The sequence below is a fragment of the Scardinius erythrophthalmus genome (genome assembly GCF_964197995.2).
Source record: "Scardinius erythrophthalmus genome assembly, chromosome: 17".
Classification (NCBI taxonomy): domain Eukaryota; kingdom Metazoa; phylum Chordata; class Actinopteri; order Cypriniformes; family Leuciscidae; genus Scardinius; species Scardinius erythrophthalmus.
In genome coordinates this window covers 26,930,960-26,958,671 of record NC_138237.1, presented here as the reverse complement: position 1 = coordinate 26,958,671, position 27,712 = coordinate 26,930,960, and the positions used below count along the sequence as shown (strand labels likewise).

The 27,712-nt window shown below is 37.5% G+C and overlaps 1 protein-coding gene and 1 long non-coding RNA gene across 8 annotated transcripts in view; one reads left to right on the top strand and one right to left on the bottom strand.

Moving 5' to 3' along the window:
- LOC308705859 overlaps positions 1 to 5,641 on the bottom strand; it is a 49,885-nt gene extending 44,244 nt beyond the window's left edge. The window contains exons 1-2 of the long non-coding RNA XR_014031967.1: positions 5,372 to 5,641; positions 967 to 1,062 (exon numbers count right to left, since the gene is read on the bottom strand). This is a non-coding gene — a long non-coding RNA (uncharacterized lncRNA). The remainder of the gene's footprint in view (positions 1 to 966; positions 1,063 to 5,371) is intronic.
- Positions 5,597 to 27,686, top strand: alg13 (ALG13 UDP-N-acetylglucosaminyltransferase subunit). Of its 7 annotated transcripts, none has more exons than XM_081391131.1 (25): positions 5,597 to 5,862; positions 6,087 to 6,170; positions 6,276 to 6,326; positions 6,489 to 6,535; positions 7,265 to 7,337; positions 9,839 to 9,920; positions 10,070 to 10,232; positions 11,414 to 11,483; positions 11,550 to 11,658; positions 13,269 to 13,333; positions 13,501 to 13,601; positions 13,679 to 13,794; positions 14,859 to 14,903; positions 15,006 to 15,102; positions 18,766 to 18,876; positions 20,119 to 20,260; positions 20,602 to 20,746; positions 21,741 to 21,776; positions 21,874 to 21,932; positions 22,207 to 22,278; positions 22,362 to 22,545; positions 22,645 to 22,740; positions 22,820 to 22,860; positions 26,692 to 26,875; positions 26,987 to 27,686. In XM_081391131.1, the coding sequence occupies exons 1-25, from the start codon at positions 5,743 to 5,745 to the stop codon at positions 27,265 to 27,267; spliced, it is 2,574 nt and encodes an 857-aa protein (XP_081247257.1). In that variant the 5' UTR covers positions 5,597 to 5,742; the 3' UTR covers positions 27,268 to 27,686. The 7 variants fall into 7 exon arrangements, with proteins under 7 accessions (XP_081247257.1, XP_081247254.1, XP_081247255.1 ...); XM_081391129.1 differs by having other exon boundaries at positions 5,602 to 5,862; positions 20,116 to 20,260; XM_081391130.1 differs by having other exon boundaries at positions 5,602 to 5,862; positions 18,763 to 18,876.
- Positions 27,687 to 27,712: the final 26 nt, after the last annotated feature.

The following is a 27,712-nucleotide window of genomic DNA, read 5'->3' as shown; positions in this document are numbered from 1 at the left end:
CTCAATGGTACCGTAGGGAAACTAGCTTAACTGCCTTTTAGAGAATTTGCATGTTTTACTAAATACCCATTGATAAATACATTTAAAACTCCCTCTGAGAAAATTTGCAATGTTTTACAGAATAAATAACAAGAATAGCTCACCACCAGGGGTTTAAAACCATAAAACTAGCAAAAGCAAGAATGGTTATAATGGAGGAAAGCTCATGTCTTTGGCCTAATTTTGATCTCAAGAAAACAATCATTTTTCAACCCACTGCTTCTGAAAGCTGTGATGCAACACATAAGACTGAATTAAAACCATTTCATTTTCACTTTTCCAGAGCAAGAATGTAAACGACATTACAGAGAAGGGTCAGTGACGTATAAGCGCGTCTACATGTCGAATTCATATGGTTTGGAAAACGTAATTATTTCACAGCTCTATATAAAGTTCGATATGTGTTATTCAGCTTCATCCGCATACATTAAGTACACTCACGTAAGGTTGATTGACTTTTTTTTTTTTACAATTATAAATATGATAATTATTAATTAATAAATTAATAGCAAAGGTTTTAGGGAATACCATCACATGACAGTTTACAACCTTGACTAACCTTGCCTTTTCATAAAAAGGTAAATGTATCTAAAAATGACTGGTCTTACTGACCATGACAGGTCTTCAGATTCACTGATATAATTTCCTGTTTTGTGTGTTTTTCTTTCACATGACTTTTTATATGTTAGACAAGTTTTCAAATATTATATAAGCTGTTTTGTCTAAAATAAAAAGTGACCGAGATCAAAAATACAATTGTGTTATTTGTTATTGAAGAACCTATTCTGATGATGAATGCTGGGGCACATGTCGTCCTCAACGTCTATGGTGGTTTCAGCTCAGATGCATTTATTTGACGTCAAAGCTGAAAGCTTTGCAGTAATACTGAAAATGGCATTGTTGTATGCTGATCGCTTGAAGAATCACCTGATCTTTTGTGGTCCATCACAACCTCTTCCGGATCTCAGCTGGTGAACACAGGATGGGCCGGCACGATCTCATCATCAGAGAGCAGTACACAACCTGCCAATAAAGACAAGATGACATGAAAAAGTGGAAAGGAGATGCACTTTGTAATGGACAACATTGAGATATGAAAGACTACGTGTGAGCCAAGCGTTCTTCCCTGGACCAATTTACATATTTTTACAGTGCAGCTTTTTTTCCTTTTTATAAAATGTGAATAGTTTATTCAAATAAAGGGGAGCTTTTAATGTCCACCTCTGACAAACGGCATTCAATAAAAGGAGCATACGCTCGTGTGGGGCGAGATGGGCCACTGCCAAATATTTTTGAAATGGCCTGTGCTGGAGCAATCTGAAGATTAAAAACATCTCTTGAATTACAATGACACATCACAAAATAAAATTAATGCAGTATTTTCATTATAAGGATTGAGTCCCAGAGTGTTTGACCATCCATTAGTTGAAGGGGGAAGGGACGACACCATGATACTACAATGATTCTGGTGTCAAAGGCCTTTTAGGCAAATATACAGCATCTCACTCCTTGTTCTCAGTGAAGAGAGGAATACAGAAGACTACAGATACACAGAGAATCTAAATAAATTGTACTGCCAAAGAACATTACTATTATTAATAATAATAATAAACCCCAAAATAATTTACCCCATAAAAAAAAAAAAAAAAATCACCTGACTATGTTGTTATACACGTGTCACGCTATTGAACATTCACACCATAAATAAATGGTGAGAAATTAATTAATATATTGGATGAAATTCTTTTTATCTGTTTTATCCTATAGGCTATGTGACTTGAGAAAATACAATTCGCCAAATGTCTGTTTTTTTTTTTTTTTTTTTTACTTTTGTGTATGAGCTGTTGTGTATAAACTATTATTACAACAGAGAAAGACATTTAAACTATAGGTCAACTATATTTAGTTTACATGTCCCTTTCAGCTATTTCAAAAGGTAGCAATCATTTTTTTAAGTTAAAATAATTAATTTGTATATTTCTTTGCGTAGACATTAATCTAGCAACTGAGGCAGGACGGTGTTGACAGTAAACGCAAATTACCAAGTGATTTTTTTTTTTTGTATATTAGCATTATATTACCGATAAATGTGACACTAAAAGACGTAATATTAACCAAAAACTATGCATACTACTGATAACATTTTTTAACGGGACTGAGATCTCGTCTCTAATCACGAGCTTTGGCGCCACCGTGTGGATACTCTGAGGACCCGCACTTCAAAATGAGGTCAAAATAGTCGATGTGCAAAGTTCATTTAGCCTACGTGTGAAATTCAATACATTTTATTAGGATTTGTTGGCTATCTGTATAAAGACTTATTATTGTACACTTTTATTTCGAACAAGAAAAAAAAAAAAGTAGGCTACACGCCTAAATCTAAATGTAGTCTTTAAAAGACTTCAGAATGATTTTTTTAAACTAGGCCTAGACTCGTTTTTAAAAGCGTGTGTTCCGTGCTTATTACTTTTATCTCACATGAACATTTTACGCTCATTCGCATTCTATTACACTCACCTTTCATCTAAAACCAATCCATATAGGCTAAGCCTATAGCCTAAACATGAAACTGGTTTAAACAGCTATTTTGAATTCACGTGTTTCCTGCACATCATTAGCATATTAACAAAAGACACGATAATAACATTGACTAAACTAACCAATAAGAGAAACTATCAAATGTGATTAAAGGTTAAGGATTAAAGGAAAAGAACTCTGCTCTTAAAAAAAAAAAAAAAAAAAAAAGGTTCTAGACAGTAGGCTACTAGATTAGAGTTCCTCATCCTTTAACCATAGCAGAACCCTTTTTGGTGCTAAATAAAACCCTTTATAAGGTTCTTTAAAGAACCATGCTTTGAAGTGCTATAGGACTTTAATGGTGTTATAAATAACCTTTTGGATTTTTATTAATATTAGGATAGTAACTATATTATTAATATTAGTATTATACATTTTATTTTAATACTTTAAATTATATATTAATATCATTTTTACCCCTCTCATTATATCTTGTAAGCCTATCTATAGGGTTACTAACACTGAACATGAATAAATACATGAACTAAAACCAACTAGAAACAGAAAAAAGTTGTCATGAAGACCACGTCCTAATGCAATATCTTCACAATCCTAAGGTGTCTATGAAGTCCATCATTTTGGTGTAATTGTGTGGCAGTTTCTCTCTGTAGATGATGAGGTAGTGGGACAGTGTGTCTCTTCCATTTGTTTAAGATAATTATGTTTATGAAGGCCAAAAGTAGCAAAAACGGACAGTATGTGAACCCTTTACAATGTTAAAAGGAAAAAGTGACAAAAAGTGATGGGATTGCTTTAATGTTTTTTTTTTGTTTTTTGTTTTTTTGACTGGGTATGTATTTGCATAATAATACATAAATAAAAATCTAACAATATGGATCATAAATTCAATATCTCTGTCACTCTCTGAGAAGAAGAGTGAAGTATCCTAAACTGAACAGAGCTGATCACATGTTCTATTATTGGTAGGAATCTAGGAAACCTGATACAGTTTGAAATTAAATTCATCATTTACCTGTAGTGAGTGTGTTGAATGACAGTCTGTGTTGAGCTCCAGAAAACAGTAATGAGGTGGCTTTAACGGTTAGATTTGAAAATCAAAAAGGCGGGAATAAAGAACCTAAAACGGCTACGAGGCTACGATATGGTTCTAAATAGAACAATAACTACACGTAAAGAACCTTTAAATAACAATTTTTTAATGTCATTCTTTTACAAATAAAGACGATTGATTAAATAAATAAATAAAGGCCCATTTTACCACAAAGGTCTTATAAATAGGCCAATTCCTTTTTCCCAAAACATAGGCTACCCTTTTTTACAATATTTATACAGTAAAATTACAATAGCCTATATTGTCTTTTAAAACTCGATAGAATTTATTAAAGCGTGGCAAGAACTTAGTTAACCAGATGAGTTAGTAAAATAGGCTATACTTCCTTGAACTCTTTTCTGTTTACTAGGCTACTTCCAGTTTTTACAGGGTGTTTTAGGTCACAAGGTCCAAATTTCATATCACGTTTATATTAGTGACCAAAATGGTTGTCAATATTATCACTGTAGCCAACTGCCTGGAACTGTAGCCTATTACACACACTAAAGCATTTAACTGAGTTTTTAAGTTGGTTTTACATCGAAAACCAACAAACAACAAATAAAATTAGCAGCACTATGATTCTTTTGGTTTTCAAAATAACAACATTATCCTAACTACGACAGTTTACAAATTATTATTATTTATTTTGTTTAAGTTAGTTGGGTGACTTATGACATAACATTATCTACAAATATGAACATAGGCCTACTATATGTTAAAATAAAGTTATAACAAAAACGTTTTATAAAATGATAAACCTATGTGTCAAATTTATAAATTAGAGTTAGCCTAGTATAATTAGTCCGTAAATCTTATCCAAATTGTTTAGATTTTATAAATGCCCTTTCGCAATGGTCTGAACAAACGCAGCAGGCTGAATTAACTCTGACAGTAGATGGCGCTTATGGAAAAGCAAAAAAATATAGCTGTTTCCCTGGTAACAGCTGTGCAATAGTTTATTAACATTATGCATTAGACGGAGGGTAGGATGAAAAGAAAATGGCATCACAACTCTTCTGAAGACAGAAAAGTTTTCGGAAAAAAAAACCATAATTAATTCGTTCACAATTTCCCTTAGCACGTGTGAGACTGTTGCTAACTTTGCTGGACAGTATTTACCGTGAGTTCAAATTGCGGTAATCAAATATGGTCTTAAGGATAATTAAAATATGAAACGATTTTATCATTGTTTATCGTCAAACCGGTAACAGTATTATGAATCTAACTTAGTCCATGTTTATCCTCTAGTCCATGTAAATCGCAAATATATAGAAGCTTAATTGTTTTCGCCCTAGATAAACAATTAAATAAAGGCAATTCAAACTTTTTATCTTGCAATTCGTACTTTATAACTCGCAATTCTGACTTTTCCCCTCAGAAAAGTGCGCAGTTATTTTTATTTTTTCCATACTAATGAATAAAATAGGCTACGTTTGTTAGCAGGAAATTAGGCTTAGCCTAAGTTACTTATTTAGTCAAAATTGTGGTCGGTTTAGGTAATTTTTGTGAGTAAGATTGCTTCAATGATTAATTGCAGATAACTGCACTGTAACCTTGTAACATTAGGCTACATACAAGCCCACCCTTGTCTGTTAAGACATTATAAAAATAGCTAATATTTTTAAAGTCATCTTCATTCATTCATATTTTTTGTTGTGTTGTTTTGAATTGTATTTTAATTGAAACTGATGAGTGACCTACCTGCTGAATGCTGAGGGAGTATCACCAAACTCTATTGAAATTAAATAGACTGTATGAATTATAATAGTTTGGGGCCTATAGCGAGTATTAGCAGACATCCCCAGTGTAACAATGCTATTTTAACTGTTTGCTAAAACCTCTGCGCTTCTGCTGTCATAGAAACCATCACTCCTGATGAATCTACCATCAAAGTTTTTTAAATCTAAAGTCGCGCCAAACGACAGTGATGCGCTGCAATCAGGCTTAATTTGCAGCACCTGTTTCATTCTCAAGCCGAAAGGAAACTTTCGACCTTCACTGTGTTTTCGTTTTTAGTCGGAAAGCTGTGAAGCTCTGTATATGTATTGTTTTTTATTTATGATTTCTTGAAGATGCAGAAACCCTTGAAGAAATATTTTGTAAACATGGACGAGTATCTGGCCAGCATCGGCCTCTACCGAAAAATGATGGCGAGAGACGCGTCCTGTCTGTTTCGAGCTGTTTCTGAGCAGGTAATTTCCATAAATATACCTTAAAAGAAGCTCAGACTGTACATTTTTGTGTCATAGTCAAAGGTTGTGAACGTATGAATTCTTGAAAACCGTGTATGCTGTAGCATAGCTGTTAAAATTAGTAGCTGAATGACATTTTTATGACCTCACCTCTTCACTTGTCCGGTTTTTTTTTTTTTTTTTGACGATATGCTGCTGAACTGATGTTTTTATTTTGTCATAAGCTTTACTACTCCCAGAATTACCACCAAAGAATAAGAAAACAGTGTGCCAACTTCATGAGGGCAAACAGATGCAACTTTGAACCTGTGAGTGAATTCAGACTACATCAACGAAACCTTAGTACAAACTGTCATTAAATTTAAACATTTATACTGTAACATGTTGTCTTATTGTGTTACCATGTGTTTCAGTTTGTTCAAGGATCTTTTGAGAAGTATTTGGAGCGCTTGGAAGACCCCACGGTTTGCATTCAGGGTCTTTCCATCTTCACAAAATATTAATATTGCATATTATGTGTTTTATTGTTGTAGTTTAATGATTGGGCAGGTGTTCACTGTGTCAAAAACCAAAATAACTGACATATGATTGTAATGTACTGTCTTGTAATATCCCAAATTTCACAGGAAACCACAGGACAAGTGGAAATAAAAGCACTGTCTTTAGTGTACAGGTATTTGCATCTACTTTTTCTTAATCCAGAGCCTTTTTTTGTGAAACACTACTTTCTATATTCTCTTTGATTAACTGTTTTCTAAAGAAATGGTTCACCCAAAAATGTAAAGGGTCATTACTCACTTTCACGTAATTTCAAACCCAGTATTTTTCTTCTGTGGAGCATAAAAGGTACATTTCTGAAGGATATTCTGGCTGCTCTTTGATATGTTAATAGGTCATTAAAGTAGTCTATAAGTCATGTGATGAGTTTGTGTGGTGAACAGGCCAACATTTTTTAAAACAGTTAATCTTCCCATCCACCAAAGAGCAATGCACTACAAAAAGTACATCATTACCTAAAGTCATATGCGCTACAATGAATATTTCAGTGAATAATGATTTGTGTTTTGTTTGTTCCTCACACAAAGCTACCATATGATTTTAGAAGATTTGGAATAAATAAAGCTCAAGTTGTGTGGACCGCTTTTAAGAGATGGGTATTTTGGAGCTTTACAGTCCTAGTCCTCATTCGCTCTCTTTATATTAAAAAGAGGATGTTCTCAAATTCACTTTTGGTGTTCCATGGAAGAAAAAACATAAAATAGCCTTAAAGTAGAAATGAGGTAAACTATTCGTTTTGTTTTTGATGCATCTGCATTATATCCTTTTGAATCAATTCAAATGTAGTTTCATTTAAAATGTGTTTTTTGGGCCCAAATTCTCATATGAGTGGTTTTCGGCACAGGCGGTGCTTTGTCATTTACAGGTATCCAGGTAAGCCGCCAACTGAGATTGCAGAGGAAGACAATTTGCCTAAGGTGAGGAATGTGTTAACTCTCTCTGTTCACATTTAGAGTTTAGATCTAATTCAGTTTCACTAATCTGGCCATGAACCACCTACTTGACCATGAATCAACTATAGTTACTGCGTCACGGAAAGCAGCATGTACTGTTAAAGGGATTAGAGATGCGCGGATGGGTTATTATTTCATCCGCAACCGCATCACAAAACACATCATCTATCCGCACCAACGTTTTTGACCAATTTTAAAAACCGCACCCGCCCGCCATCCGCTGATTGGTGTATGCATATATTTTTCATTTGATTGATTCAACCACCCGCCCGAATTTAATTAAAATATTATTTTTCGTCACGTCATCCGCCCGATAGCGGAGTCCGCGGCTGTAACCGCCAACCGCGCATCTCTAAAAGGGATACAGTAGAAAACTGGTAGTATTTTGGAATGACCGTGCTTCCCTCCCTCATGTCCCCCTGAGACGAGATATTTCTGTATTGTGTGTCTGGAAAAAAACCTCCGATGACACAACAATCGTCATTTCGCGTCATCGGAAGCTTTTTTGGCCGGAGGCTTTTTTAAAAGGCCCATAGGGGGTGGGACCTCATGATAAAACGGCGTCTTTTCAGTTTCGAGTCAACTAGTAGCCTAGTTGTATCATTTACATAGACAGTAAAATAAAATGGACACAGCAACCCCATTGGATTCAATGGAGAAAAGTGAAGTCAATTAGAAACTCTCACTTCCTGATGGTCGAGCGTACTGCGCAGACTCAAACTGAGCTTGATGAAGTAGATGTGACGTGAGCAACCCATCTGTCTTCTAGTAGCTGTGTCAAGAGAAATCTGAATCATTCCCTTCCGAAACTTGCAGAGACGGAGAGTGTGAGTAGGAGGTGTCCATGAGCTAGGAGCGGGAGAAACTTTTGCTAAGTATTCTGATTAATAATTTTGCCATTTTGCCTCCACGTCCCCCTGATTGCGTGCGAGATTCTCCTCCTGTCCATACGGTAATTTCTCTACTGTGCGACAGAGTCGCGTGGTTATGACGCAATCGTTAGCCTGTTTTTACAAAAACTACATCTATGGGGCCATAACGTAAGATACAAGGTAATGGAGCCTTTTATACATTTTCGTGTTTCTTTAGAAATAAATAATGGACAAATGGAGTCTTTAAATTCCTCAGATGTAAAGTTATTCGCTGTCAAAGTGACGCCAAAATGAATGGGAGTCAATGGCTTGCTAACAGCAGGTGATGGTCTGCTAATGAATGGCGGCGCCCGGAGAAGCTTCAATGTTTTCCGAAACACTTGCCCCCCTGATCATTTCTTCCGATACTGCCCTCTGTAACTGGTAGGCGTGGCTTGGGAGTGGCCTCGTAGGGCAGCGAGGCAAGTGCATTCTGGGAGTTGTTGTCTTTCATCCACATGAGCCAAAAATAAATTTTCTGGCTTTTCTAAGTCTAGAAGGCACCAACTTCTAAAATAATTTCACATTTCTACTACATAAATGACTCAATTTAAATACACATTCATCTTTTCAGCGGTGAAATATCCCTTTAAGTTTGTGGATATTTTTCTTTTTTACTGCTATTTGAACACTTATGAAAGATTTGATGTCATGAACCTAAGCTACAAGTTTTTCCATTGAAGCTCTCATTGTACCCGGATGGGAAGCTGGACCCCTGACTCCAGAAGTTACATGGTGACCATCCAGTGACGGATGATTCTGTTGGAATTCAACAGCACTAGTTATTTTAGTATATAATGGCCTGGTTTCACAGACAGGGCTTAGACTAAAGCCCAATTTATACTTCTGCGTCGAATTCCTGCCATAGCTACGTCTGTGTAGCATGCGTATCCTTTGTCGTACTCTGACGTGCACCTCTCAAAAAATGTACCCGCGTCAATTCTGCGTGGACGCAAGCGCTGTGATTGGTCTGCTAGAACCCCTCCCTCTGGTTTCAAATGCTCCCTCTGCACGTGTAATTGCTCATCAACACGGACAACGACGCGGAAGTATAAATGAAAACCAACTCATTGTCTACAGTGTAGAGGCTCCGGCTTAGGTCCGATGGCGACACAGAAGTATAAATCAGCTTTAAGCCAGTGTTAGGCCTTAGTTCAATTAGGACATTTAAGTATTTTTGTTTTATTTTAGAAAAAAACATTACTGGTGTGCATCTTGAGACAAAACAATGTCAGTGACTTACATTTAAGATATATCAGTGCAAGTTGCTTTCAGTTAAAACCGCTGAAAAAGTCTTGGTCTAGCTTAAGCCTTGTCTGTGAAACTTGGGGAATATGCATCACTGGGTGGGATGTTTGAGGCTATCAAATTTTGGTTGGCAGATTCTGTTCTGCTTCCATCCACCAGTTGGTCTTCCTTTGAAATGTGAAGAAATAAGATGACAAATTGATTTTTCTTTGCTTAGGCATTGCTTTGTTGATAAAGTACTGCGTTATTTCTGCAGCATTTATTATGGTTCCCAGCACATTTATCATCTTGAATTCCACCCCACAGATTTTGCTGTGTTGCTCAAACAACGGCCACTATGACATTGTTTACCCCAAGAACTATCCAATGGATGCTGCACTATGTCAGGGTGAGTTAGCAGTTCATCAACACAAGATTGCTTGTGTGATACATAATGAACAATCACAAATGGTGAACATTTTGTTTTGGATTGTTGGATTGGATTGTAATTTTACCACAGTAGTGGAATGTTGTATGTGGCGTTTTCATTTTTTTCAGCCTTGTTGTATGAACTGTTATACTCTCGTGTTCTGGGAGTTGAGGAAGAAGAGCTGCAGGTGGCGCTGGAGGGATTCAAAGGAGGGGGGCGACGATACAGAAACAGCCAGTCTATGTGCAGTGATGACGCTGGCTATGACACCCCAGAAGACCGGCCTCAGAGGTCTTCTCTTGTTTCCTGAATCTTTCGTAGCACACTTTAAGGCTGTCTCCTGTCTTCCTTCATCCTTCTCTCTGTCTGTGTTCAAAATCACCCCCTATACCCTATTTAGGGCACTATTTGAGGGAACAGCCATTTGTAGTGGTGTCTGAAACCATAGTGGATTTCATTGAGTGCACTAATTTAATCCAATAATGCACCGCAATAACAAGTGTATAACAGTTGTACACTCAACTGCTAGAGAATACCCATAATGCACTGAGTCACGCTGAATGAATTCCTGAATCATCCGTCCACCCATTTTCAAACCGCACATTTCCAATGTGGCTACAGCGTAATATCTTACAGATATAAATTCACTTTTAATTCATTATTAAATTGTTTAATTAATGTTTATGCATAGTTTCCATGACTAAATCTTTTCATTACTAGAGCTGCCAGTTTAAGTTTTAAATGATCATTAAATGGCAAGCACAAACTATGCACAAGCTGCAGCCCTATTGGTGCACTCGGTGTCTTAATTCGCTCACTTATTTTCATTCACTCCCTCAAGTGGCTTAATGTAGGGTCTAGGGAGTGATTTTGAAAACAGCCTCTCTTTTTCTTGCTGATTATCTTAAAAATACAAAGTGGTTTCATTATGGGAAAATGTTGACCGCTCACATGCCTTGCAAGTATAGATTGTAAAGAAATAGTACACCCAAAAATGTTAATTCTGTAATTTATCCATGTGATGTTCAGAAACACAAAAAGGAGATGTTTAGTAAAATGTCTGAGCTGCTCTTTACTATAAAATGAAAGTGACTGGGGATGACAAGCTCATTTTAAGATTATTTTAAATTGTCATGTTTCACAGTATTACTGTTTTCACTGTATTATTGATCAAATAAATCCAGCCTTTATATATCACTAACCCCAAAACTTTGAATGGTTGTGTACTTTCAAAATAAGTAGCTTGACAGTAGAGTTGCTTAAGTTACAGCTAGTAGCAAGTAGCTTCTCCAACACTTCGCTGGTCACTATGCCGGAAATTGTATAGAAAAGAGCAGTGTAAACGTTCTTTAACATTCCCACAAGAAAACCATAGGAGTTTTAAACAACATGAAAATGCACTATTCTGGATTTTTTTTATAGATGGAAAAATGCCAGTTTATGTACTTTGCATGACTTTTGATTTGTTTCAGAGAAGAATGGGAGTCGAGTGGTCACTGCCGCTCAGAAGACAAATCCAGAGCTGGAGCTGAGGACCAGAAGGTGGTAATTTAAAAGATTAAGATGTTAAACTTTCATCAGTATTTGACATGCATTCTTTTGCTCCAGGCCACAGAAGGTTCAGGAAAACTGGTTCTGCCGTACAAGGTACTAAAGGCCTTGGAGCCAGAGCTGTACCGCAACGTAGAGTTTGACGTGTGGCAAGACAGCCGCAAAGGTCGGTTTACTTCAGTTCAATTTTAAGAGCATTAATGACTATTACACTAAATTAATACTGATTCCCATGTTAAACCATTCAATAGAAAGCACTGCTGATGTAAAAAAAAAATCATAGTAATGTTTTACTGAATGTAACTCATGATTTTTTTTCTTGGTGGGGGATGGATTGTGCTAAATGGGCTTCATGAAAATATAAATTACCAGAATGACTTTACCGGTAAATGCACAAATGCGCTGTTCACACAAGCAACGGCGTTCTGGCTTTTTTACTGGTAAGACACCATTCAGATCCATAATACTGGTAAATTCTGTGATTTCAGTCATCGGAAGTGATCTTTAAACGCTGTGCCGTTGTCTTCATCCGCCCGCATGAGAAGTCCTTTAGTTTCACTATCTGTTCAATTTGACAATTTATTTGTCTCAGTGAAAGGCATTAAAGTTGGGATCAGTAGTTTTTGAAAAACACTTGAAAACTGTCGGACCGACTACTAAAACACACTTGTAACCAATCAGCAGTAAGGGGCGTGTCTAGCAATGATGGGGAGGAGAGAGCACTCAGTGCACACAGCACAGACATTAGCCAAACGACTACAGAAAGAGATGGCAGATAAAAAAAAAAAGAGGAAAATGTCTGCGCCTGCGGAACTTAAAATTAAAAAGAAGGCTTACAATCAGGCAAGAGGTAGAACTCGTGTTTATGTGTTTATGTCGGAGAAGCTTGAGAGAACTCAAGGAGCTGATCAGACGTCGAGTTTGCTTTATTTCTTCTTGATAGGTGAGTAACATTGTTTAGCTTTGTTTCACAGAACTAAAATATGCTGGCCATTGCTTGAATATGCTCGTGTTTCATCTTTGCTTGTTTTTTCATTTGCGATTATTGTCGTTCGATTCAGCTATGAAAAAGACACATAAGCCTGGCACGTTTAAACCTCAAGCGTCGGCTCCCAAAGTGTGTCTAAAAAGTAAGATAATATACTCCTAATGTTTGTTTCCTTTGGTTCCTCATTTAGTGATTGATATAACCCCCTAATCTTTTTATAGTTGTAAATTCGTTATGACACTCGTGCTCGTGCTATCAAGCAATGGACAAAGATGATCATCTTGCGCATATTTAAATATAAAAACTAATAAAAAGCTTACTGTAAACAGCGCTGAGTAATCACGTCATCTCCAAAAGAACTTTATGATTGGCCCAGAGCAGACTTTTTATGCACATTTTAACTTTGTACGTGACCATACCGGTATTTTTCATTCTGCATTCACACAAGCACATTACTGGTAATTTACTGGTAATATTACAACTTCACTTACTGGTAATTTGCTGGAACCAATTTACTGGTATTTTTGAAAAAGTCCTGAAACGCATGATCTCTTACCGGTAATTTACCAGTAAAGACTATGTTTGAAAGGGGCTGATGTTTTATGATTCACCCCAAATATCCTTGACAATATGACCACATGCAAACTAAACGTATAATTTATGAGCAGAACGGGTGGTTTGACTAAGCTAATTGATGCCATCTCTAACATGTACATCTTCCCTTTTTTTCTTTTTTTAAATATGTGCAGTTTTATTGTGATGTGCTTTGTGATAATCCTGTGTTATAGAGCTACAGAAGACTGATTACATGGTGTTTGCTGGCAGACAGTACTTTTTAGGAGATAAGTGTCAGGTGGGACAAAACTTTAATCAGGGTTGTGTTAACATTATTGCAAATTGGAGTACCATTTTTCTTTTGTCACACCTTATTTGATAAAACAAACCCCTGTTATGCATTTTTCAATAAGAATTCATTTTCCCACAGACCCCCATCATACTCATGTTTTTTTTTCCTCCCAGGTTCGCTTGGATCCAAAAGGGAAGTACTACAATGCTTTCATTCAAGAAGTAGGGAGTCACACCACTGCAGTGACCGTGTTCATTGAGGAGCTTGCAGAAAAGTAAGCTATGTTCACCTGTGCTTTCTCACAGGCAAATGTCCATGAGAATCTCTAAATATCTTCTTGAACTCCTCTAGGCACCTGGTTTCCTTGAGTAATCTGAAGCCAGTGAACCCTGTGCCAGCCTGGAACATCACACCAAGCAGAAAGGGAAACTCCTACAACCATCCAGAGCAGTACACTGGAGAACTAGGTCTGTCTCTTTCCAACTTCATTTGTGTTGGGATGTACACTCCTTGAGTTTTATCATTTAGTTGATTTTTTATTTTGAGCATTTGATCGTATTAGATATGTATAAAATTGTCCATTTACAGAACTTTCCAAAGATGTAAACATTTATGTGAATATGTAATGATAGCGTTAATTCTTAATGAACTGCATAAAATAATTGTATACTTTTTGAAATAACACTTATTTTATTTATATATTATATATCAGACAAAATGGCCAAATATTGGCTTGACACATACTGTGTATGTATAGGTGTATTACTGAGTTATCAGAAGGACACATGAACAGATCATGCCAAGTTACATATACAGTAGTCAACATTTGAAGTGGATCAAAACCTTTCATCAAAGTTATACATGAATTTTGAACAATACCTGTTCTTGTCTGAGGACAACTTTGAACTTTTTTGATGTTGACTACTGTATTTATATAGTGTTTTTCATAATTTACATTTTCAAAGCAGCTTATTGAAAATTGTGTTTATAATATCTTAATGTCTTCACGACTTAGTCTCATTTAGTAGATTAGAGCTGTGCGTTAATAGTATACATTTTGCGACAATTCAAGCAGTTGAGATTTTCTATATAGTATCGGTCTTCGTGAGTGTTTTGCAAGTATGCGAATACAACTTTATATATTGAGCTGTGCAGTAATAGTTAACATTTTTGTGCTGACATAATCATACAGTTGAGATTTGCTTTATAGAGTGTAATTGTTTGCGTGAGTACAGTATGTACGCATGTAAAGTTGGATCTACTAAATATACACAACTTTTAATATCGCTGGGCAACAATATAGTTTACATTTAAGCAGTTGCTATACAGTACACACCAATTAACGCAAGTATACTGTATGTATCCAGGTAAGGTTGGATTTACTTATAGTAGTTGCATATTTTGTTGTTAATTATTAATCTGTTATCTTGTGATTTGAGAATTATGAGATTGTTCAATTTATAATGATTTGGTGTAGTGACAACAATCATGTTATGAAAGTGTTTTTATTAGATTTTTTTTCTCTTTAAAGACCCTGAGCTGCGAGGACGCCGAAGGTTCTTCAAGAAGCCTCGTGGTAAGGAGATGTTGATGGCAGTATCTTTCAGTCGTCCTCAGCCTGGCTTACCTCCCCGTCTGCAGCCTGGGCCAGGAAACATTCATCCTGTCCGTTCTCCAGGGGTGCACTGTCCCGCTCCACCTCCTCCAGGCCTGGCCTATGAACACTACCGACCCCATCCTTCGCCTAGACCACCGCGTGGGTACGGACCACCCAGGTTAGACACTATTCTTTATGGTTCTTTGTTTATTGTTATATCTTCTAACCAAGTCCTGTTCCTGGAGATCTAACTGGAGTTCTGATCCAACCCTGATCAGACTCACCTGTCTATAATTATCAAGTTGTTCTGAAAATCTTAATTAGCTGGTTCAGTTATGTTTGATCAGGACTGGAGCTGAACTTTTTAGGACGGTAGATCTCCAAGAATAGGCCATATATGTTTGGGGTGGAACGGTACATGTATTCGTATTGAACCGAAACGGTACGGGCGTCACGGTTCGGTGCATGAATATACACAGAGAATACACGGTATGTAAATAAAACTCGCGTGCAATTTAGTTAATGTAATGCGGAAACTGTTAGATACACAAGTTCTTTAGGGACACCTAATCTGTAGCCCCGCCTTAGCTTTGAAGCTCTGTGGCATGAACAGGCTGCGATGTCAAGATTGCAATGCTGGAATATGTTGTGCGTGTGTGTGTGCGTGAGAGGCGCGGGCGCGATCGAACAGTGGAAACATAAAAACATACTCCGTCATTTTGTTCATACAGGACATCATTCAAACTGCAAAGTGTTTACTTATATTTGTGTACACTCGCAATATAAAACAACATTGTGCTTTTGTCAAACTGTAAACTCTTGTCAAACTGTAACACACACACACACACACACACACACACACACACACACACACACACACACACTGTTTAAAAGCAAAAAATATTTATCCAACCCCATTTAAAAATACTGTCGGTGCCGTCTTTTGGACATTCATCATATTGCATTGGTTTTCATTTCTTGTCCTCAAACAGAGCACTAATCGGTTTATTTTTAAGTTACACATTCTACATTGATTAAATAGAAAATCAAATGTGTTTTTAATGGTAGTATTATTCTATACAGAAATAAATTATTTATATTTAAGTTGAGAATAAAGTTAGTGTTAATTAAAATTAAGGAAAACTAAAATCATTGATCTGAAATATAGCAAATTAATTTTAAATTCATTCTGGATTTAAATTCATATTCATATTGCCAAACATTATTAATTTAATTAATAAATCAATTATATAAAACTATTGTCAGTGTACTACAAATAAACTGGTTCTATGCCTTTACTTTAATAAAACTTTTTTTTAAAAATACAAGGCTTAAGACATTTATTTTCCTTTGGTGGAACAGCCTGAGACATGCAAAATAAAATAAATATTGCCTTCTGCATTTTTATTTTGAACATATACTCATATACCCCTATACCTCATATACTCATATAACATATACCCTCCATTGCAGGGGTTCTCAAACTATCTGGAGATAGGTACCCCTCATAGGGTAGAAAAAATTCCAAGGACCCCCTCATAACTGCAACACAAATGTAATAGCTAAATCGTGTGTGTGTTCATGTTTTTCTATCCCGGTGGGGACTTCAACCTGAATGCACACAGACTCATGGGGACTCGTGTCACAGTGGGGGCCTAAATAGAGGTCCCCATGGGTAAACAAGCTTATAAATCATACATAATGAGTTTTTTTGGAAATGTAAAAATGCAGAAAGTTTTCTTTGATGGGTAGGTTTAGGGGTCACACCGCTAAGGAGATAGAAGATACAGTTTGTACAGTATAAAAACCATTAAGTCTATGGAGAGTCCCCAGAAAGATAGTAAACCAGACGTGCGTGCGTGTGTGTGTGTGAGAGAGAGGGGATATGGAAGCTTGTTTCCACCACAGAATAAAACATTTTAAAAGATAATTGCGACTTTATATCTCGCAATTCTGACTTTATAACACGCAATTGCGACTTAATTTCACGCAATTCTGACTTTATATCTCGCAATTCTGAGAAAAAGTCAGAATTGCGTGATGTAAACTCGCAATTGTGAGATAAAAAGTCGCAATTATTTTTTAAAAAACAGCAAAATTTCAAAGTGGCTTGTTTGGTGCATATTTCTTTCATGTAGCTCCATGTAGCTCTCTCGGTCTCGGCCCCCCATCGCTATCAGATGGGTCTGACCCAACAAAAATCCAGTTTGGCGTTGTTTGACAGTGCGCGCGCACTACACGCTCAGAAAAAGTGCATCATGTCTGAACAGAATACCAATGAAATTTTTACCTGGCAAAACTTTAAAGCACGAGCAAATAATGAAGTTTTGTGATTGCGAATAAGTGCAGTGTCCTGTGAGTAACTCTACCGCTGCATTAACATGTGATGTGAATGTACGTCGAGTTTTACAGTATTGGGACTGAGGCGCCAGAACTGCAGCTGATAGAATGTGCGCAGTAGCGCGATACTACCATATTTTAGTTTACATTCTTATTGTGTTTCCATAACAATGTTTGTGAGTAAATCTACTGAAATGGCCACCATAACAGTGGAGTGTGATGTGTAAGATGTAGGGCTACAACATCTTTAAATTAGCTTACTATTAGTATTATTTGAAGTTAACATAATAAAATACGTAGACCTACACCAAAAAACTAGTTGAGGATAAATTATTTAAAATTGGGCAATTCCAGCGTTATGGACGTGACCTTTGCAGTCAAAACTTGAAATCTAAATTATCAGAAAATGCATTTAATATTGAAACGTCTGTTTATATATTCCCTTAATAAAGGAGTCCAAACATTAGAAAAATATCAGTCTACACAAGCGTTTTATATTTAATATGAGGGAAATACACATGTGACGTGACACAAAAATCTTTAACTTTTAGGCAAAATAATTTTTTTTAGTAATTCTATGAATTACACTGCGCAAAACAAAAGTAATATTACTCACCGGATGAAGGGTCGGCCTCTACAGAACATAAAATATTCTTTTTATTTTATTTTTCGTGATCGCATTTATGAGGAAAAAACAATGTATGGACGTGACAGTTCTCCATTAAGGACGTGACCGCTCTGAAAACGACTTTAAAACTTTCACAGAGACCTCAAACAGAACGCACAAAGCCTTTCTTTTAAAGTGAATTTCGTTTTTTATTAATTATATCTTAATTTTAATCAATGTTTCATCAACCAATTGCCTGGATTTAATAAATAAATAAGAAGTAAATATAGTAGAAAATAGATAATCATGACACGGAGTCGCCGGCGAGTGAACTGGACTATCTTGTCTCATAAATGAACAGAAAATCAGCGTATAAGGTAGGCTACTTGCCTCACAGACCTGAGACATATATAGAAATCTTGACATGTCTTCTTTTAAACAGAACAATTCAAAACGAAAGAAAACCGACTGTTCTCTGCTTATGTAATCAGTATGAAAAGTGCATTTCTCTCTGGCGCGTTCACTACTGCGAAGATCGCGAGTCAGCATCGTCAAGATCTCAAAACTCCTCCGGTAGCCTCTTAAATAAAAAAGTCCCTAATGTAAAAGCCGAATGTTCATTGGTCTAACGTTACACATGCGGGAGTAATGACGATGGGTCCTGCACTTTCTTCGGGTATGTTTATATTTTATAGCAAACTTTCCACGGACCCCACTTTGAGAACCACTGCTCCATTGTACCGAACCGTGATGTCTGAACCGAGATATGAACCGAACCGTGACTTCTGTGTACCGTTCCACCCCTAATATATGTATATCATAAGTCCTACCCTTACTCATTGCATGAATCTGTTGTTTGTGGTTCTTTTGCCACACATCTGTTTTTGTCAGAAGTTCGGGCCGATTCCTGAACAGACACCATCTTATTGGACCAGACATGGCCTATTATCCCAGTCCTAGCAAGCGCTGCTACCAGAGTTTTGATAACTACTCTTTCAGGTCACGGTAGGAAAGCATTCACTTTAACATAGATTATATTGAAGAGAAACTGTAGTTTGTCTCATTTATAGCACTATCAATCTATTGTGTAACTGCATGGATGTTTTTTTGTTTTGTGTTTTTTTCAGTTTCCCAGAAAAATGAGTTCTGAAAATTATGATGCGTTTACATGCATTACATGTTGAAATATGAATTTGGGGGAAGCTTTTTTTTTTTTTTTTTTTTTTTTTTTTAAGTTTACCTCACAACCTGCCAAACCACATTTGACAGCTTGTTGCATAGAAAACAGCACTTAAGACGTTTTCAAAATTATTTACTTCCAGCTTTTTCCTTTTTAAATCAATTGATTTCTCGGAAAAGCAACGAAGTATGAGTGCTTGTGTAATCCAGCAGAGTTTAGCTCTGCAGGAAAGTGGCCCTCCAGGAGCAGAATTGGACACCCCTGGCATAATCGAATGCTGTTTCTCAATGCTTAGGCAGCTGTTGCCTGACTTGTTGCCTTGCTACCCAATGATTTCTCAGGCAGCATTTGTTTTCAGAGATACCCCCTAAAACTGATTTTGTACTGCTTTTGAGTCAGCATAAGTCTGATGGTCTGCAACAAAACAGAGAGCATTAGTGATAACCAACCAAATATTTAATTATCAAAATACTTAATTCTTCAAGAATTGAGAAATTAAGTCAAAAGTCTAAAAAATTGGGCAAAACATGCATTTATACACAAACTAACCACCATATGCAACTTTCATAGTATTTGTTTCTTCAGCTCAACTGTCACGGACCCACACGCATAGGAGAGTGGTATATCATTGGCAGCTTAGAATACATCTATGCTGCCTCAAAAAATTGATTCGATGAAGGTATCTCAGTGGATAGGATGTGACACAATCTTCCTAACTTCAGATTCTGCCTGTGGAGGCAGCATTTTTCAGGTTTCGGAGACGGGCGAAGAAATTAGTGTTTTATTGGACAAATTTGTATGTGAAAGATGCATTAATATTTTTGGTCCATTGTCCCAAAGGGAGAGATTAAGTTTTAAATGCAGTCAGACCAAAATTGTATTTATTTTTAACTTGTCAGTACACTTTATTGAACAGACTCAATTTGTCACTTTTGTTTTTGTAAAATTGTCTAACTCGATAGCATAATTTTCAATATTGCAAGATATTTCAGTTTTGTTTTTTTGCTCCGAAAACATCTTTAATTCAACTGCTAGCAAAGTGAGTTAAAAATGTGTATGTATAGAAGGAGTCGAAGGCAGATGCACTCTCTGAATAAAGAGTGTCTGAGTTGTGTTCCTGAGCCAGGAGAGGACACCCAAGACATGGAGGGAAGTATCACCTTCTATGAGATTGAGGAGACTGATGAGAGTGCCTTCTCCCCAATACCGGTGAGACACAGTTCTACTTTAGTAACAGTTGGGATTTTAAGACCATTCACACCTATACCATATTAGCGTCCATACCAGTGCACCATGACATTGTTTATTATAAGCGCCCTCTGCTGCTTTAAATGCTTGAGCTTTTTAAAGTTGAGTTATTGGCTGTTAATGCTTTTATCATTCATCAGCTAGAAAAGGAATCCAATGATTTAGTTCCTCTGCCATTTATTGTTATAGTTGTGTGGATTTCACTATTCTTTTAGAATTATCATTAAAACTTTATAGTTATTGTCCTTGGTGTGAATGGGCCTTGATGCTAAGATCAGTATTCTGTCTGTCTCTGTGTGAAGGGTCAAGCAGTGTCCAGCCCCATGGTTCCAGGGGCCACTGCTTACTGGGTGCCAAGAGTTCCCAGTCCAATCCCTCCTCCAGGCAAACAGACCATGACATCATCAGAGGAGGACCCTGATGAGAGGAGTACTGCTGGTGACCAAGGTACAGCCAAAACCTTGCCAGTGTAGAGTCGCTGCATATGAGTGTGGTTTGGTTCTGAATACCTCATGGCTCTGTCAAAACTCACTGACAACTACCCACATGGTCAGTTTTTCCTACCATCTTTTTTTTTTTTTTTTTCATCGCCATGTCTCCTAAGGAGCTTAGGGTACATTCAAAATAAGAGTGTAGGGAGGCAGGGTGAAATCCCAAAAACTTCTTCAGTGGTGAGCTAACTTTTTCGAGTGCTGTTAGTGTCTCGCTTTCGCTCCGACATCAGATTTTGTGCGACAATAGTAGCTAAACACTGCTCTTTCATATGATGGGTGGCAACCAGCGTTAAGGTGACATACCGCCACCTAATAGATTGTAGTGTCAGTCAGTACAGACACTGGATTATTTACTAGGGGTGTGACGATACACTTGGCTCATGAGACGAGATGATACACAATAAGAAACAATATTTAATTTTTTTTAAGAAACAGTATTTTAGCTATCTTCAATGACAAAATATGACATAGAAAATAGTGTCTTATTCAACAAAGTCACAAAATGCAAAACAATGCAGGTGCATTTTACTTAACATTTAACTAATCTATGGCTGTCACTAATGATTATTTTGTAATTGGTAAATTATTAAAGTCCATGAATAAAAAATGCTCTAATATATGGGATATACTCGTCAGATTAGATCCCCTAAATCTAAACTCATGCCTGCATTTGATGTTGTCACATACATTTGGTACACACTGTTGGTAGTGATTTTTACATTTAAAACAACAATAATTCAGCAGAAGATTCTTTACTACTGAAGCTTTCTTTTGTGTGGAAGCGCACACAAGTTTTTCTGGCTACAGTTTGAAACAGCCTTTGCCTTGGAGTTATGTCTATGATGCCCAAAAGTGCTCTCTTGGTTGGCAGCTCACTAGGCTTTAACACAGCCCATATGTTGTGTTATGATGAATGATGGTTAATTTGAACTGTTTGTCTTGACTAGGTGAATACTCTGAGGAGTACATCTACTCTGCCGCAGGTTAGTTCATTAACGGCTTAGAAAAATTTCAGCATTATGCTCTTGTCATTATATCCTGTGTGCTTTGATATTAAAACATCATGTTTCTGTATTGCAGAGGCAGGATATCAGAATCCATCAGTGTATGCAGCAGCGGCAGAGTCTACCACCAATCTGGTACAGTCTTCTAGACTTCTTCATTTGTCAAAGATGTCCACCAGAATGCAAATACTGTGGCTGACATGAGTTCCAATGAATGGGAGAACATGGAGTAGATGTGCTCAAAATCTCTCCTTAACCAACCTGTATTTTTCCCTTCATTTGAGAATATAGAAAATGGGACTGTCATTAGATTGTTTCCGTGCAAAAAATGTGCTCTCTTATAATTCTTAAAATTAGAGTTTTAATGGGAGATTTTGCTGATCTGATTGAGTTTTAATGTGTCTTGCAGACCATTCAAGAAGGAAGTTCTCGTGCTGGGTCGCCACAAGAGGGAGTCGCCACCTACAGTTACTCACAACAGGCATGCATTGTTCATGATTTTCATAAAATTGTTACACATTTGTGTTCATCCTCTCGGGTGGGACATGTGCTGATTTTTTTCAGGTGGTTGTGAAATCATCTGTCCTCTCCTCTTCTCAACAAATCAACTCTGCCCCAGCTGCAATCTTCACTTCAAACTCTTCCTCTTCATCCACTGGGAGCTCTCAGACCCCCCCAAACCCCCTGCAGCCCAACAGCATCTTGACCCCGGGACAGCCGCCACCCCAGAATGTTCTGGGCAGGCCTGGTATATACCTCTGAGCTTCTGTATTTTATAACAGAGGAATAAAGTTAGAAAATGTTTGCCGATATGATGAATCAAGACACTCTTCCTCTGTATTTCCAGCAGTTCCGTGGTTTGTGAATGAGCTGGGAGAGCCAGTCGCCTTGGCACCTCCTCCACCCTACTCGTATGACCCCAATGGCAGTGACCTTCCAAGAGGTCAGAGGGAACCACCTCCTTTTTTAATTATATCCTACATATTTTTTTTTACCTTTTTTTTTTTTTTTCTTCTCCCCAGATTGCAAAGTGCTTCAGTACTACTACAATTTGGGGGTACAGGTGAGTGGGTTTTTTGCTTTTTATCGCCACATTGTCAACTCTAGAGAACTGTAGCTTATGTAATGTCCCACACTTATAAATGAGGTAAGGTTTATGTGTGTTATGCTTAAAATGAAAAACACATGGCATATTGTGGCTTTTATAAAACAAGCAGCATGATAAAAAGGCTAACTATGAAAGTCAACCATTTATTAACTATTAAATAGTTAATTGAGCCTTAAAGGTAAAGTTCACACAAAAAAAATGAAAATTGTCATCTGAGGCCACATTATAATTCAAATGAAATTGAAGAACAAACTGGTTTAACAATTTCTCAGGCCAAATGTTGTCAACCTGTATGACTGTATGACTTCTGTGGAACACAAAAGAAAAACATCTCAGGTTACATATGTAACCCGGTTCCCTGAGAGGGGAAAGAGATGCTGCGGACGTTGACTCTGTGTGAACTCCCCTGCGTGAGCCGGTGTCTGAAGCATGTCTAAACGTGCCAAACATGGCTGTGTACAGACTCTTGTTGAGTGCAGACTAGACTTGGACTAACCCTGAAGGACATGGGATCCTTGGGTTGAAACCGTGTCTAAGCTATAAAACCTGATTAAGGTATGTGGAGAAGACCAGCCTGCCACAGCAGAAACGTCCTTCAAAGGGTGCACCCTTACAAATGCTTCACCTCCTAGTGGAGTAGGCCTTAACTCCTAGACGAAGCAACTCCTCAGGCCTCATAGCATCTGAAATCCAATGCAGTATCCTTTGACTGCATAACCTTATTTGCGACCACCAAAACTAAAAAACTAAAAGCTGAGAGGATTTACGCCACCGGCCTGAGCGGTGGACATAAATCCTCAAAGCACGAACTGGACATAATAAATGAAGGCTTTCTTGCTCTGACGTTTCATGGGGCGGAGAAAAGAAAGCTTACGATTTGTCTGTTAGTAATCCCTTTACATTGGTATACAGTTACAATAACTTAAACATTTTCATGCAAGCTTGATGGTTTAGGCCCTGTTTACTCGAGAACGCTCGCGGGTGAAAACGTAAAAATATTTTATCAGGTGTGCCTTTCGTTTAGACGGCGACGGCGTTTTTTGGGCTTAAAAAAGTGAAACCACCCTCCAGAGTGGAAATCTTAAAAACGCTCCACCGTTGCGTTCCCGTCAAAAGGGTAAAAACGCAAAAGTCTGCTAGACAGTGAAGTTGTACCAGAGCCCGTCTTTGGAGAGCCTGCCCACTCCCTATTAAGCTCTATTGTACCGAATTTTGGTTGTAGTACCACCAGAGTTCCACTGGGGGCGATCGCCATGAGTGCAAAATGAATGGGAGTCTATGGGGCTAGATAGCTAAATGTATTCACCTGATTGCCGTTGATAAATCTCAAATCTGATTGTAGATTTTGCAAGTTCAACATGGGTTTTAGGTCGAAAGTTGAATGAACGAGTACTTATGTCCTTTCAATTTCTTACAGGTTGAGTTGTTGTTGCCCATAACACGCTAGCATTCTGCTAATGAACGCTGATTGGTCAGTGAAGGACTGATTACGACCAGAGATACCGCTTGATGGCATCGTGTCATCCGCAGCGGGACCAGAAACAAACAAAACAAAAACTCTTCTAGCACGTGTATTTACCTGTGTCAGCTGTGTTGTCGATGCCTCGGAGTGAAAAGAAAGTGCAGAGCGCGAAAGCACCAGAGTGACTAAAGAATTGCCGTAAAGCAGTATCTCTGGTCGTACATGTGTATGACGTCATTGACACTTTAAAAGACTTTTCAAAGCAAATAAGTGACTCAAAAAAATCTAACACCCAGCAATGTGTAATTTATTTGCATCTCCTTTCGAATACAACATTCAAATTACTAGACAAAAAAATTATATCCTGAGAAAAGTGGATTTTTATTGGTATAGCGCCATAGACCTCCATTCATTCTGCACTCGTCCTGTGAGCGCCCTCATGTGGAATCAGAGAGGAACTGCAACCAGTTCAGAAGCCGGAAGTGCACTGAGAGTGAAACTTCTCGCCATATTAGACATTCTCTGGTTGTACGCAGGTGCACGGACTTGGTGTTGTTGTGTGGCAGTGCTTCACATTGCCACCTAGCCGCCTGGAGTGCATACTACATCGAATTTCACTTTTGCGTCACCATATGCACGCAGATTTCCCCCCCATAACGCTCGTCTAAACGCAGAATAAAAACTGATAACGCAACGCCACTTTTGCCTTTTCTCTTCAGATCGTTTCCGTGTAAACATAGCCTTAGTCAGCAGCAGAGTTCTCATTAACTGCTGGGTTTTAAAAGGTTGCAAAATGCTTGATTTTTATTTTATTTTTTCAAGATTTGAAATGTGCTCGGATTTTGAATATTCTTAAATGCTTTATTTTTTCTTTTAAACGTCTTGTGTGATTTTAAAAAAGAAAGACAAAACGAAAAATAACCTTTAAAGATTAAGTCGTGGATAATTTTTGCACAATTCAACTAGGGACAGAGTTGTTTATGATACCGTATCAATGACAGCCGGCTTGAAGTATAAAATTTCTGTGTCAAGGAGCAAAAAACCCAAAGTTAAAACGCTGCATAATTTACAAAAATTATATTTGTTTGTGCTAATCCGTTCTCACCATCCACCCTAAAGGTAGCCTGGCTGAAACATATTGTAGTAATCATTTACATTTAATAATAAAATGTTCTGCTGTCATATCATTAAATTACTTTTAATTAAATAAAAATAGCCAAAGATAAAAAATAATAGCGATAGCGTTTGTTTTACTGCAGACAATGCACGTAGGGGTAGTTCATTTTCATATTAGGAAGTGCATGGGTTCAGTTTCAGTAAAATGTATGTGTATATGCTGCTTAAATATGGACCAGACATATGCTCTTTTCGGCAACAGTATCTTCTCACTCACACAAAATGGATTCAATATTCCTGAAAATAAATAAATAATGCTCAAAGGGTCTCAAATTAAATTGGATTTTATTCTGACTTAATCTGCTATTGTCTTTGCAACTGACCTTCGATTTAACCAAATATAACCATACAAGTCATCACAAATGACTTTACTTAAATGTTACATTTATTTTATTTTTATTGCTAAAATTAGTGTTGAACTTTATCCTATGTTCTTTTGTTTTGATATCCGGAAAGGCAGCAAAGCTGAAAGTTCATGTTGCACCCTCTACTGTATGCATGTGAATATGCGTTTCTTTTAGCTTGAATCAATTAGTTTCAAAATTTGTTTTATATGTATATGTTTTTTCCTCTTTTGAAAGTAAATGCAAAAATGTATGGTTTTCTTCTGCTGTTGGACCAAGTGGAAATAAACTTTGCTATGGTCTTGCATTAGCTATCCTACTATAGTTTACTTCAGAGCGGTTTTTGCATACAATGTAATTATTCATTATATCTAATTATTCATTCACTATTGTACACACCCTTGAATGGCTGACACTGCTTGAAAGTGCTGGAAAAGTGCTTGAATTTCACTCTTAAATCTGTACAAACACTAACTAAAACTATTAAAATGAATTGAAAGCTGGAATTTTAAAGGTTGCATTGAATGGTTTTGGCCAGTTGAAACACTAAAATTTAAACTGGAAATGAATCAGCTAAAACTGAAAGAAAAATTAATTAAACCTAAATAGTAAAGGCTAGAAGAAACTAATAAAAACAAAAATCAGATCTCAGTTACAAAAAGTTAAACTAAAATAAAAGGTAAATTCAAAATATTAAAATCTATTAGTATAGAAATAACACTAAAATGACACTGGTCAGCAGAAACCGAATAATGTGACTTGTGCTTTAAATGTGACAAACCAGTGTTTTTGTATTTCTTCCAGTGGTATCAGCAGAGTTACTGGCACTCTATGGTGCAAATGCAGCAGTTGTATCAGCAGCCGGCCGCAGACGCTCAGTTCCAGCCGTACTCGAGCGCCGTTCCTACCGCTGACCACACGGTTCCCCAGACCTACCCTGATCCTATCCGCACGTGCCCCCATCCACAAGGAGACGTGCCCAGCAACGGTCAGCGTCCCTCTATCGTTACCACCACAAACCTCCTCTCTCTCTGCCTTGAGCTTGTCAGTCTACTCTATTCTACACTGTACACTCACACCCATGCCCTCCTCTCCTCAGGCTCCTCTCTGGCTATGGAAAGCCCTCCCACGGTGGTCCCCGGCACGGTGTTCTACCCCCTGGTGCAGGAGCAGTGCGGCCAGCCGCCCCTTCACCCCAGCTATGAGCCCTACGTGCCCGTCCTTTCCACAACATATCACTACCTCACGCCCTGGACTCACGGTGCTGGCCCTCATCCCCGCATCCACCATGCCACATACTGCCCCTCTTCCTCTCACTCCCCCGTCAACTACATCACCCAGACCCACCCCACCCATATGCCACACTCACAGTTTGTCTAAGTATTGTTAACCAGCAGAAATGTTCTCGCTTATGTTGTTCAGTTGTTAGTTCTGTATTGTTTTCACAGACGAATGGTTATTCAGGGATCCTGCAGTGTTACTCGGTACATGAATAGAAAGGCAGGACAGAGTAGATGTGCTTTTACCATCCTGCACGTTCTCTCCCAAATTAACATCATTTCACCGATTTAATAAGCATATATTGGATTCCCCCATTCAATTATTTGTGGATTTTAAAAAGTGACTCGATTCTAAATGTAATTAGAATTCACTTCTCATTTGTTTTTACAAATGTTTGCACGCTTCCAGAATGTAGTCGTTTAGCAACACACCAGGAGTTCAATCCTTAGGAAACCATTGTCTGTTTTTTCTATGTAAAAAATAAATAAATAAAAATAAATCACTTATTGTAGCTGCACAAATAAAAAATAAAAAATCTAAATCA

Excerpts from the sequence above, each read along its gene's own strand:
- alg13 (XM_081391127.1), top strand. The coding sequence starts at position 5,743 with ATGCAGAAACCCTTGAAGAAATATTTTGTAAACATGGACGAGTATCTG. Across the intron at positions 13,602-13,678 it reads ATTGAGGAGCTTGCAGAAAA|GCACCTGGTTTCCTTGAGTA; the intron begins GTAAGCTATGTT and ends GAACTCCTCTAG. Across the intron at positions 20,261-20,601 it reads GTGCCTTCTCCCCAATACCG|GGTCAAGCAGTGTCCAGCCC; the intron begins GTGAGACACAGT and ends CTCTGTGTGAAG.